The 14,180-nt window shown below is 33.9% G+C and overlaps 1 protein-coding gene across 3 annotated transcripts in view; it reads right to left on the bottom strand.

The window, feature by feature from the left end:
• The window catches only part of dmd.3 (LOC105946662), a 1,093,908-nt gene that overhangs the window by 403,822 nt on the left and 675,906 nt on the right, over positions 1 to 14,180 (bottom strand). For all 3 annotated transcript variants that reach the window (XM_031897001.1, XM_031896997.1, XM_031896998.1), the window contains 2 exons: positions 8,656 to 8,757; positions 6,582 to 6,669 (listed from right to left, as the gene is read on the bottom strand). In XM_031897001.1, the coding sequence (XP_031752861.1) occupies positions 6,582 to 6,669; positions 8,656 to 8,757 (190 nt within the window). The remainder of the gene's footprint in view (positions 1 to 6,581; positions 6,670 to 8,655; positions 8,758 to 14,180) is intronic.

The raw sequence follows: 14,180 nt of genomic DNA, 5'->3' as shown, positions 1-14,180 counted from the left end.
GTGGATATAATGCCAAATCTCCCTTGAGGCTACCTTGTTCAGCTTACATGTTGACAGAAGATTTTTACAGTAACATGTGTAGGTCAATAAGTGGATACATAATTCATTTTTGCTCTTTAAAGGCTATTTGGAAAATATATACTGTAAGGCATCTAAACTGGGGTTAATACTATACTAATATCTGTACAAACACATGCATTTTTTTAAATTGCAATTCAGAATTGTAAGTGTCCGTTAGACCATTAATCATATATGTGCTGTATTAGATTGGCTCAATTTACTGCTGACATTACGCTAACCCACTTGCCCCTTTTGCTCAGAAATATCCAGCATTCTTAATACATTGATACCCGATAGGTGCAAATGAGAAGGTTATTTAATTATGTATGCATTGATTTATTACTTACACCTTTGATAAGCCTAGTAAGCTGCAGAAGCAACGCAAATTAGATTGGTGGCACAATTCTCTTGCAGTTTTTGAATTAGCAAACCTTTACTCTTAAAGTACCAAAGAGGTACTCTTAAAGTACCAAAGAGGTAAAAATATTAAAAAATATTTGCAAAATGGCAAAAAAATTTGCGAAACTGCTGAAAAATTTGAGAAAAGCGGCTACTGCATGACTTTAGACACACTACTTTTTTGGACGCAACAGCCCCTGTATTTGCCCTGAAATTTTTTGATGTGCCCGTAACTTTTTTTTTTTTGAAGGGATCATGACTTTTTTGATGCAATTGCAACTTTTTCCTCCCTCAGTGAATTTTTTTCATCGTGAATTTTTGCAGTCATGTCATTAAAAAATTTGCCAATGCTAAAATGTGGAATTTTACAGCAAATCCATGCCTGGCGAAAAATTTTGCTCAATACTAGTAATAGCCCCTGTGAGGCACTTAAAGCCATTATCACTCCGGTTTATGAACCAAAACAGTATCTATTCATTCTCCTTGTACCTTGGCCATAAAATCCTTTATTATTGTTAACTCACAAAAAGATACATGTAAAAGTCACCTTAAATATAAACACAATTCTTGTACAAAAATGAATCAACAGATTTAACAAATATCTACAACTTCTACAAACATCTCAATTAATTAAAGGGACACAGAAAAATAATTAATCAGTGAACAACCTCCAATCATGCAATGAATAGAGGACTTTACATTTTGTAAGTGCACTGGAGGCAGTCAGGACAAAGAAATCATAAATGCCTGATTTTACCCAAGTTAATTAAAGTTAATACAGAGTATCAATAATGAGGCATATATGAAGCCATTCTTCCAAGTACATACTATGGGAGTATGTTTATCAATCAGCGCAATGGATTCTTTAGCTGACCATCAGGCGACTGATCAAACTCAGTATAGCCACATATCCCTTTACTTATTTATGGAGTGAACTCCATTTCTGGTTGAAGAAACTACTCCTAACCTATGGGGTTTTAGTTCCTATTTACTAATCATAAACTTGCTATAGCTCTTATACTTAACTGTATAAAAGATACATGAGACCTACATCAAGATATCATTTCAATTAAATTATTATTATTTAAATTATCCCTTTGCAGAGCAAAAATGCTAATGTTCTACTTCTTCCAAAACAGTTCTCTATATCAATATACAGTACATGTATGCGTATTTGTAGTTGGTCATCATAGCTGGTTTAATGAATGGCCTTGAAAGGAATCTACTCAAATACATATTTTCCCTTTCTGTTTCATTTTTAAGGACAATTTATAGCTCTTAGGCCAAAGGAAAGTAATGGTAATTGCCAATATATTAGAGAATAAGGTTCCTTGTTTTGCATTTATGGCACATTATGCTTTTAACCTATTCATTATTAGAATAATAGCTTGAGAGGTCAATTCATCAAACTAATCAAACTATGAGATATACTTTGCATGGTACATACTTTAGTTTATCATATGGCTGCAATTAAATCTTTCCATTTGCATCAATATTAACTTAGACATGCATGCAATGCCTATAAATGTTGTCTAAATGTTGTATACAAAACATATGCACTAAATTCAAGTTAAATGTAGCAGATGAGTGTCTTAAACACTGCAACAGTTCATTTTATGAATGCAAGTACAGTATGCAAAGTGCAACTTGGGACACAATTTGAATTATTTTTACCCATAATGTAGCATTTATCCCGCAATTTAAGTGTAACTCTGGCCATGAAGGCGAGATGCGCTCGGCACAATAGCTTTTAACGTTTCATAATGCAGACACTTATAAGTACAGGTATAGGATCCCTTATCCGGAAACCCGTTATCCAGAAAGTTCCGAATTACGGAAAGGCCATCTCTCATAGACTACATTATTAGCAAATAATTCTAATTTTTGAAAATGATTTCCTTTTTCTCTGTAATAATAAAACAGTCCCTTGTACTTGATCCCAATTAAGATATAATTAATCCTTATTGGAGGCAAAACAATCCTATTGGGTTTTTTAAATGTTTATATGATTTTTAGTAGAGTTAAGATATAGAGCTCCAAATTACGGAAAGATCCCTTATCCAGAAAACCCCAGGTCCCGAGCATTCTGGATAACAGGTTCCATACCTGTACCAAGAAAACAGAATAGTGATGGGAGTGTTTTTTCTTATTGCATTCTCTAGAAACTCGCCAGCTTTTACTTACCCAACAAGCTTTGCGCATTAGCCAGCATGCAGCAGAGATGACTACTTCTCCCTCTAATATTTACATTAGCTAACTTGCCAAGTATTTTCTGGTGACTTTTTCATTTTTTTTTTTTGGTAAATCTCAACTATTCAAAGTTCCAAAGAATATTCTCAAGTATAATTGTGTTTACAGTTTTTTTTTTTGCACACTTTTCCTCAAATTGTGAAAAAATGCAAACCCGACTTTTGATAAACCTTCCCCTGGGCATCAAAAAGATCTTTAGGCACAAGTGTGCTTTGCAAATTGAGCCAACTGTGCCAGTAAGTGCACTTTTATACAAACAAACTGGATGGGTGCAACCAACTGCATACTTCTTGCAGTCATGAATTAGTCCTTGAGGCTCATTTGATGCAATAGCTGTAATTTAATTTTTAGTTCTCATTTGCAATTATGGTTTGTGTATGGTCACAACCGCAGTTAAGGTAGCATAAAGAAGAATTTTTACTTTATGAATTACATGTTAATATGCATCACCAGTTCCACATTTTACCAACCAATGCATTTGTATTCCTCATGCAGAAAATTGAGTTTTGAGGCCTTCAGACAGATCTTAATTATGATTCTCACTGCTAAACAAACTTGGTATGCATGAATATGCTAACAAGTTTTGTTGTACTACTAAGTCTAAGATATATAACAAAAAATGAGATACATACGACTGAGCGATTTTTTTTTCCGTGTTTTTTTAAGCAGTCACATTGCTGTGTACTGTTGTAAAAGTAATGCAATCCACTTACACACACATATATATATATACTGTATATATACAGCTATAAAATACAGGTGTTCCTGTGGCCAATAGAGTAGCCATTCAGCCAGCCTTCAGTCTTTTGTTTCTCTTAATTGGACATTAAACTTTAAAGTTTAAATTTAAAATGTGTTTATTGAAAAGAAAAACATATTCTCTTAAAGGAATACTGTCATGGGAAAACATGTTTTTTTCAAAATGCACCAGTTAATAGAGCTTCTCCAGCAGAATCCTGCATTGAAATCCATTTTTCAAAAGAGTGAACAAATTTATTTATATTTAATTTTGAAATTTTACATAGGACTAGCCATATTCTTCATATTCCAGGGTGCCACAACCATGTGACCTGTAATGTAATACACTTCAGGCACACTTTACTGCTGATATCACCCCCCCTCCCCCCCCAGCAGCCAATCAGCAGAACAATGGGAAGGTAGCAGCTCCCAGCGGATATCAGAATAGCACTCAACAGTAAGAAATCCAAGTCTGGCTTGGGACTCCTCCAGTTACATGGGAGTAGGAGAAACAATAGGTTACCTGAAAGCAGTTCTAATGTGTAGCGCTGGCTCCTTCTGAAAGCTCAGACTCAGGCACTGAGATGGCTGCCTACTCACAAATATTACAACTAAAACAATACATTTATTGGTTCAAGAATAAAATTTTAAATGTTAGAGTGAATTATTTGCTATATAAACAGTGTTATTTAGAAATATAAAGTATGCCATAAAAATAATGAAAGTATCCCTTTAAGGTATTCACATAAGAACAGATTTAGAATTTCGTTTGGTTTTGTTGCTGTTAACACTGGTATTTTGCATGTTTAGTGGCTTTTTGGCATTTTATTAGAGGGTGAAGAACAATTTTCTCGTAAACATATCCACACATACTGTGTATTTGACCTATATAGAATGAGTATTTTTGTAGAAATGTTTCTTTCCTGCAAAGAAAAATGTGTCACATAACCTTTAAATAGTGATGAGTGGCCCATTCTTCAAAAATATCATGAAATGGTGAAATTTCACCAAATGTATTCAGCTCAATGCCTGGCCAGCTATGGAATCTAATATAGTATTAAAGGAGAAGGAAAAACTAAGTCACTTGGGGGTGCCAAAATGTTAGGCACCCCCAAGTGACTTGAATCGCTTACCTTGTACCCCGGGCTGGTGCCCCTGTACGGAGAGAACAGCACCAGCCCGGAGTAGCAGCGATCGCTTCCTCCTTCGCTGCGCATGTGCAGTAGAGTGAAAAGCCGAACTTTAACAGAGAAGTCGGCTTTTTCACTCTACTGCGCATGCACCGGACTCGGAGTCGCAGCGAAACGAAGGAGGAAGGAGGAAGCGCATCGCCCCAGGTTTCTCCTAACAGGGGCACCAGCCCGGGGTACGAGGTAAGAGATTCAAGTCACTTGGGGGTGCTTAACATTTTAGCACCCCCAAGTGACTTAGCCTTTCCTTCCCCTTTAAGAATAGTCTCTGTGACTTTGAAGTCACTGCACTGCACTGCACTAATGACAAGTGTGATACCTCTTTACAAAGGATATCTACAGACAATAACAAGATATTTCACGTTAGGTCACACCACCCCATATTCACAATTCCTCTAGGGTATACAGTCATTCTCACAAGGGCCTAGAATCTCTATTAAATACTATATTATATTATATTATACTATATACTATATATATAAATATATACATATATATATATATCTATATATATTCACCAGGAATTTGTAAAGATCAAACAAGTACATTCATGTAAGCATGTAAAGCCAATGTTGTGTTTCAGTCCCTTTCTTGGGAAGGTCCAGGACCTTTTGGTATTCATCCCAAGGTCAGGATCAGTTCTGTTATTGCCAAACCGCGTTACTAAATTTTCCAGGATTCCATTTGGGGGAGGTTGTGGATAAAAAATTGTGCAGCTCTAGGCAGTGTCAGTCAGGTACTACTAAAGTTAATAAAATACTTGCATGGATTGAATTGACTCAAGGGTTGAAAACCATATATTTATCTAAAAAATCAGTACCAATATTGCTATAGTTTAGCTTAGGTTAAAGATTAGGACACAGAAACGCCAAACACTATATAAAGTTATGGAATGTATATGCTTCAGTACATTTTTGTAATGAATCCTCAATATTAATTCACGCCACTGTTCTGAGTTAATATTATCTATGCTCTTTTCATTACTTCTCACTGCTGGTGTTGTGTGACATGCTGTGTATGACCTCTACAGATTGCTCAAATTTTAGGTTGGCAATACACTGAATTTGTAAGCTTTATTTTATAAGTTTGTTGTTTAACTTTTGTTCTTATGTCAGTTGTATTAAAAATAAATCTTATAATACTAAGTCATGACCTTCAACTCCAAAATTGTTTTTCTCTACTTCATAAAAATACTAGGAATATCATTTTTAAAAAATAATTTTGCAGGAACGTTTCTGCACTGCAGTTCCTTTAGATCAACCATGATTAATGTTGTCTCTGCATACAATAAACTAAAAAGTAATTCTAAATGACTCTGTGCTGAGTTTTTGTAGAAAAAGTTTACCTAAAAATAATAATAGTGCTAGGTAATATGAATTGTATTAACATGCTCTAAACCCAGCTGTACACAGTTGTGTTATAACTACTTAAACTACTAGTCAGACAGCATATAAAAAATGATATAGTAGATTAGGAATGCAGAGACCCAGGAACTACTTTTTAAATCTTGTGCAGCCTCCATTAGGCTTCACTATATTTAAAAGGGCCAAGGGGAGGCACGTAGCATGCATTGGACTAGACTCGTGGCGCTGTTCTTAGCACAGAACACTGGATTTTAAATCTGGCAACAAGGACAAAAGGGCACAAGTTCTGTCAAATTACCTTTAAGGGGTGCGCCCTTGTGCCTCTCTTTGCATACAGGAGGCAGATTTTGAATCTAAATATAATCCAATTTTTTTGGGGGGGGCTCCGTTTTACTAAATGATATATTAGGGCTCACTCTTTCAATAACCAATTTTGGCACACATCCTGCATGTAGAGAGAAAGGATTTCTTTTGGAGTTGATTTATTTGCTGCATGCCTCTGTTTTTGTACATGGATCAATCATAATGTGAACATTTTAAACATTTTTGACGCATTGATACATAATGAAAATGAACTAACCAGGTGCGGCAACTGCTGGTCTTCTTTTCAGTTCTTGCAATAAAAGGTTCACAGTATTCCACTCTGTTTGCAGATCATCTAACTTTTGCTATAGTAAATAGATAAAAAATACACATTTAATAAACATGAAATTTACAGTATAATACATTTAGATGTCTGTGTGGGCTTATGTTTCAGTTGAATTCAAGATTTGTATTACTTCTATGAAATAAACAGGTAAAACTGATGAGACTTTCCTTTATCCTTCTCTCTTAAAAAATGCTTCTGGAGTTGCTCTAATAGACACTGGGAAAATTAGAAAGATTTGAGGAACCTGAGAGGAAGAAAAGAGGAAAAATAGAGGAACTTGGTGCGCTGATTGGGAATGACTGCTACCTGATCTTCTAGATGCACAAATAAATATAGTCTGTTTGTAAGTAGGATGGCGACACAGAGATAAGAATTTTCTGCATGAAGAGAATCAAGTCTGTCTTATCTATGTGGTAATTCATTCACATGCTGATATATAGAGTTTTGTCTTGTGAGCTGCACAAACAATGGAACCTACGTCTACATTTTTAATACGGCTAAGGGATCTGTTAACCAGAATACATGGGCTCTGGGGTTTTCCAGATAAGAGATCTTTCCATATTTGGAACTCCATATCCTACGTCTGCTAAGAACATTTAAACATTAAATAAACACAATTAAAATGTTTTGCAGAAAGGATTGTTGCCATATAGCTTTGTTTGTTTGGCAATATAGCTCAGTTTGGATCACAAATTAGGTCCTGTTTTATTATTACAGAGAAAAAAGGAAACAAATAAAAAAAATAATTATTTGCTTAATATGGACTCTGTGGGAGATGGCCTTCCTGTAATTCAGAGTTTTCTGCATGACGGGGTTCCAGATAAAACCTGTAGTTGGTTTTAAAATATTTATTTGGATGTATGGGTAATTTAATTAATTATTAATTCAGCATTCCAAAGGCTACAACCAAATAGTAACAGATCATGCCAAATGAAAAGACTTGGGGCTTATTTATAAGTGCTGGGAAAATTTGCACCTGGGCAGTAACCCAATAACAACCAATCTGTGATTTGATGTTTTCAGCCAGCTGCCAGTGGAACAATGAAAGCAAATTTCTGATTGGTTGCCATGGGTTACTGCCTAGGTGCAAATCTGCCCAGTGTTTATAAATGAAAATGTTTTTGGGGTTGTTATGGGTACTGAGTTGCACTCCGTGTTAAAATAGTTAATTCTTCTTAATTAATTCATGCTTCTGTATTTAAAGTAAATGACAGCAACTGAGGAGTTACTTTTCAGTTCTTCCTCTTTTCAAGTTATGTTTTAACTCTAATATCAGCTGTTAAAAGCACAAGAAACAGAGTAACTGCCTCAAAAAGAAGGTCATTTTAAGAAATTTCTGTTTACTGCCAATTGACTAACATCTCCAGATATCCTCCAAAGTGGCAAAGCACTACTAGTTCTGGTATTGTGAGAGCATTACCTATAATTGAAAGGATCCCTTCAGGAAGGTTAAAAAGCATTGCAACAGAAAAATGATTATATAGCAATGTCTATTTTGTGGTGCCTAAACCTTTTTCCAGTTTCAGAATAACTAGTGCAATTGAGTATATTATTCTATATTTTGCTTTTGGCACATTTATATACATTTAATACAGCAGAAAAATAAAATTAGACCAGAACAGGTAACTTTTAAATAGATCGTATTTGGCAAATATGTTTACAAACTAAATTGAAATCCATGTGTTCATTTTATCCTGAGGGGCGCATGCCACCTTCAGATTACAGTAGATTGTAAAACCGAAATGTTCACATTCTTTTGATCTAAAGATACAACAATTCTTGTCCTCAAGGACAAATGGATTTAGCCTGGCATATTTTTATTGACTTGAACAGTAAACTGTGAAACGTTGTCCTGGACTTCATTGTCAAGCAGCAAAAAAAGCATAAATCAATATTTATAAAATAAGCGTTTAGCCACCGTAAAAAAAAAATCAATGTTAAAAAAAAGTAAATACATAAAAAATAAATACACATAGACACACACATATTCATTAATGAGTTTTACCTTCAGTACATATGGAGCTGGTTCCTTGGTGTATAAGTGATGTCCCTTAGACAAGATTCCTTCTACATGTGGCTGTTTTGCTAGAATTGCTTCTTCTGTTTCCTAAGGGAATTTAAAAGAATAACACAATTATTGCTTAAGGGGTAATATATTGCTGTATAATAAAAGTTTCTTTCATATTTCATTGTTTCTTAAAAAATAAATATTTAGCACTTCAAGGTAACCAAGTTCTAAACACCATATAATAGAGGCAGGAGCTAGAGTGTCACACAAATGGGCCACACCCAGGCTGACCTTTGGATGATACAAAAATTTGGAACACTCGTGAGTGATTGAATGAAATTATTTGGCCACAAACTTAAACAGATTATACCAATTTATAAATTTGTTGTGTGGTTATAAAACAGACAGCTAGAAAGGCATAAGTATCATCTTCAGGTTGGCAAATCATAGGGGCAGATTTACAAAGACATGAACGCTCAAAGCGTTCATTTGAATGCTCAGAGCATACGTTTGCCGAATTTTTCGACGCCCGTTCGACTTTTTTGTATGCCTGCGCGAAAAAATCGGAAAGGTTTTCCCGCTGTTAACATTCGTTTGGTAAGAACATTTTGCGACTTTCGGATCGCCAATACAATACTATCGTGACTAATATGATTTTTTCGTAAGCATTTTCGTGATATTTGCGATCTTCAGAAATTTTTTTATCCAATCCGAATTTATCCTATTCGGGATTCAAACTCGTGATTTCATTTTGCTGTGAAATTCAGCATTTTGCAGCAAATTCATGCTGATGTCAGGGCAGAAGGAAGGGGATCAGTGTTTCTTTCCCTGGCATAAAAACTCTGTCAGAGAAAACAACTGGCATGACATAGTCCTAAGCCTCTGATAACCGAATAACATTAAATATTTCACAGTTTCTTTGCATATGATACATTTAAAGTTTCTGTCACATATTATGAAGCTGATGTAGACCCAATTCACAAAATCAAAAAGAAACACAAAACGAAAAAGTATTTTGCTACATTGCATCCTTCTGAGCAGTACAGATATTTTTTTGTATTAACCTTGTTTATTATCATAATAATAAAGCTTCAGAAAAATGTAATTACATTTGTATAGACAATTTCTTACACAGTCTCATGTAATATAGTCGTTATGTAACAAATGCATAGTAATAAAGTAGAGCTTTATAGAAATTTAATAGGCTAAAGTCTAGGCAGGAGCATAAGGGAAGAAATTTGTAAGTTAGCAGCAATAAGAGGGGAAAAAATAGAGAATAGAAAGAAAAAAGAGTGATGTGGTCGCCTGGTTGTGCCTGGTTTATAACTAAGTGCAAGCCTGAGCAGTATAGATATTATGTAGAGTCTTCCCTGGCAGAAAGGGAACAGCCTTTGAAGCAGATGATGTATGAGCACCAATTTGTACATCTTAAAATGTCAGAGAGAAACATTTTAAACACATAAAACATTAACAAACTTTAATAATAGATTCTTGCAACAGGTGTGTGCCAGTGGGAGGCAGAAATCAAGACAAATTTTGCCTGTCAAATGGTAATATTTCTAAAGGTCTATTTGAACTGGATAAAGATTGACAGAACATTAATATCCAAAGACATTACCATGAGAGCTGAACTTTGTATTTTTTCACTAGCGTTGCCCAAACTTCTGGAAATCATTTAAATGGGAAGTACATACACTGCATAATAAATACTACTTCCCAATGCAGAATATGAATGTATTACAGGAGAATTGTCATTGATATAAACATACAGTAAGACTATAGTGAATTCTTGATAATTATTGTTAATCCAAATCCAAATAATATTGTTTTTCATTTTATTTTATTTTTCTCATGTTAATGGTTTATTATTGTATATCATTAACCTACCATTTATTCCTAATGCAAACAACTCAGCTGTGCAATGCAGTTTACTGGCTTATGCCTTTCATCAGTCAGGTAAAACCTGTTAGTGGTTCATAGAATGAGTGAGCTGCTCACTCTAGAAAAAAATGTAAAGTGGAGGAACTCACAAATAAACTGTAAAATATGTAAACCACAATAAGAAAAAAATTATAAAGACTACTATTTAAACTAGAAGTGCACCAAATCCACTATTTTGGGATTCGGTCAAACCCTGAATCTTTGTTAAAGATTTGGTCGAGTGCCGACTCCAAATCTAAATCCTGATTTGCATTTGTAAATTGGGATATGGAAGGATTAAAGAGAACCACGTGCTGTGTGAGTGGTTAAAACATATAGGGTATCTTTTATCCAAAAACCCATTATCGAAAAAGATCCAAAAAAGATAGCCTATAGACTCCATTATAAGCAAAATTAAAATGTTTAAGAATGGTTTATTTTTTCTCTGTTATAATAAAATAATATCTTGAACTTAATGCCAACTAAGATATCATTGATCCTTATTGGAGGTAAAATAATACTATTGGGTTAAATTGCGGTTTGAATTATTTTTTACTGGACCTTTAGTATAAAGATCCCAGGTTGCGAGCATTCTGGATAACAGGTCCCACACCTGTGTATGTGTATATACTATCTATCTTTGTACTAAGTGATCATTTGAATATCATAGCCAAAGAGATGTTATGTGCAACCACAAAAAATGTTCTTGTTCAACCTTTGGATATGCACAAATAAATTGGATAATCCAGTTGAGCAAGAGATGAAAGAACACAAGCAATACTTTCTCACTTAACTCAGTAATTTATTACATTAGAAAATAGTAAACGTCAGCCTAGTCAGGGAAAATTGCCAAGTAAAAATGAATCAGAAACCTGTATTGTACACCAAGGGGTTGAGTGGTAAGGATGTGCACTACTCAGGAAAAAAAATAATGAAGTTTTCATATTTAAAAATGTATTTTCTTTGCAGGTATTCCCAACTTTGATCTTTGATAAATGTGCCCCAGTGTAATTAAGAACTTATGAGTCCAGTTCTTGTCTGTAACTTTCATATATCAGCTGTAATCATAAAGCTATAAGTGACATTATACTGTTCACCCTTTTTTTTCTTTAGGGAATAGGGAAAACATAAAGTAGAAGAAGAGAAAAAAGTTTGCCTTCAGAACTCTGAGATGTATGTTTATATAGTGTATATGTATTTTGTTGTTTAGGAATAGAAATTAAAACCCTTTCTAGTAATTTGCTTGAATTACTCACCAACTCAAACGGTTAACATGAGCAGAATTATGGGGAAAAGGTTATGGAATAATGAAGTCTTCGATAATAAAGGTAACTAGGAGAAGGTTGTGACTGGTGGCTCAAACAGGAAAGTTAGATATCTCAGTACACGTCAGAGCCCTATAGGGGGGCATTTCAACTACAAGAACAAATATTATTTAAATTAAATAAATGGTCTGAGCCAGAGAAAGTGCTCTGTTCTTTACTTTATTCATAATTCTACATTAATTTTGGCATTTATCATGATTCTTGGCATAATACTGCACATCACGTACTTTCACTGTAAAAGTAAATAATTACATACAATTTCCAAGTGAAAGTGTTTTGCAAAATATCAAATGTTTTGTAAAATCAATTCAAGATACGTGCAGTTTGTTGAAACAGTAGAACATAAAATTAATCTCTTTCTTCCTTTTTTAAATACCTGTGTATATAATGCTGTACGTAGGATGAGCAAGTTAAGTTGCAGCATAAATTCAAGAAGGTATATCTTCATTTTAGGTCAAATAAAGATTTTCTCTGTACAGGGGTAGGCATAAGACTGGAGAGTTAAAAAACAGTCTAAACTGTCCATCAAATGCTGATAAATTAAAGAGGATAGATGGAAAGCAAAACATTGTGCATCCAGTTACTTTTTCTCATTTCCATCATGCTGGGGGAATTTTCTTTTATTTATCCAGAATTAGGTTTACCAGACTTGAGCCGCACACCTAATTCTCAGCCTAAGTGTGACCTGTCAGGTATATAATCAGGTGATTGACAAGAGCTGGCAGTTGCCAGACCATTATTCCACAGAAAATCTATACAAACTGGGACAAAACCATTTATTTGCACTTTCCTGTGGCCTAGAATTGTTTGTCTGCTTTTAAATTTAAGGCAATTTAGTTCATTGCAAATGTTCTTACATTTCTGAGTAAATATGCAGGACATATATTACCTGAAATATTTAGCTTATTTTTATGAATTTCTATTAAGATAGTTTCTTTTTTGCACTGGATGTACAAGAACATTTACATTTGCATTCAAAAATATGAAAAGGGAAATTGTTTAGAACATGTATGACACACTTTTAGCATCCTATTTTCAAAGTTCAGTAGTTTTGTGAGTGTCTGCTGTCTTTGACTTTACTTTTATATCTGGCCATGCCCAATGATATAGGGGCAAGTCTCTGACTATAAGGTAAACCATAAATGTTATTAGCCTTTGGAATGTATGAATAATGTTGATTTTGGCAAAGCGCAATATTAAAGCCAAATTAGAGTCATCCAAATGAAAAGTAACTCTGTTACAGGAATATAATGGACAATCCACTATTATCTATTATTTGTTTGTAATAAGGTTAGCAAGCTTGTAAAACAAACATAATGAAATAAGGCCATGTTCAAACTGGTTACAGAAATTTATTTTCATTTGGATATTTTGGCTATCCTTTGTAAAAAAAAAAATGGGTAGGTTACTTTGCAGTCATCAAAGGTTAGTATAGAATTAGAAATTCTAAAAATGAATATCTGAAATTAAGATGGAAATGTCCTGTACATGCAATTTACTTCTTCATTTACAAATAATTGTCATTTGAATGTCTCAATCAGAATTATAAATGCATTAACAAATATTTTAGTTTGCAAATTTATGCAGAAAAAGCTAATTAAAACAGATTTAGAAGTGCACACTTAATATGCTGATTAAGCCAGAACAAAATTAAAAGTGAATTTTTAATATACACAATACCGTCATAATTTCTCATTATGTATTAGTGCAGATATAGCACAGCTTGAAAGACTAGCAGAAAACATTTTGATTAATGCATACAATTTACAACCGGCAGCAATATAAGAGCAGCACTACAAAATAACTTTATATTGACTTAAAAAATATTTGATTCCTCCATGTGCTAGAAAATAGTGACCCATTTACTGGATAAAAAAAAGAAAGGATTGAAAATATTTTCTATGTCTATTTACTGTTTGGGGGGTTCTTAACTATTTGGTGCCATTCTTAGTACTCGAATTAGTGTGTTGTATCCGTAAAAGACAGAAAGAATGTACAAAGTCTGTGATAACTACTAACAAGACAAAAAGCTTAGTAGTAAAATGTTAAGATAATGTGCAAATGGTGCTATATTTTTTATTTTTCCTTTAATATTTTTAAGAAAGTAATACTTATTACAAAATAATAAAGTATTACAGCCGAGCTGTGACTCTGCTATGCTCAATTAAAACCACTAGCTGTCAATAATAACCATACATATTTATGCTTTAACACTACATTATTATTAATACAAGTTTTCACTATGATGATAAAGTTTTCCATATTTCATGTATTTTG

The sequence above is a fragment of the Xenopus tropicalis genome, chromosome 2 (assembly GCF_000004195.4).
Source record: "Xenopus tropicalis strain Nigerian chromosome 2, UCB_Xtro_10.0, whole genome shotgun sequence".
NCBI lineage: Eukaryota > Metazoa > Chordata > Amphibia > Anura > Pipidae > Xenopus > Xenopus tropicalis.
Note: the sequence above shows the minus strand (reverse complement) of the source record. Positions and strands in the feature narration are given on the sequence as shown.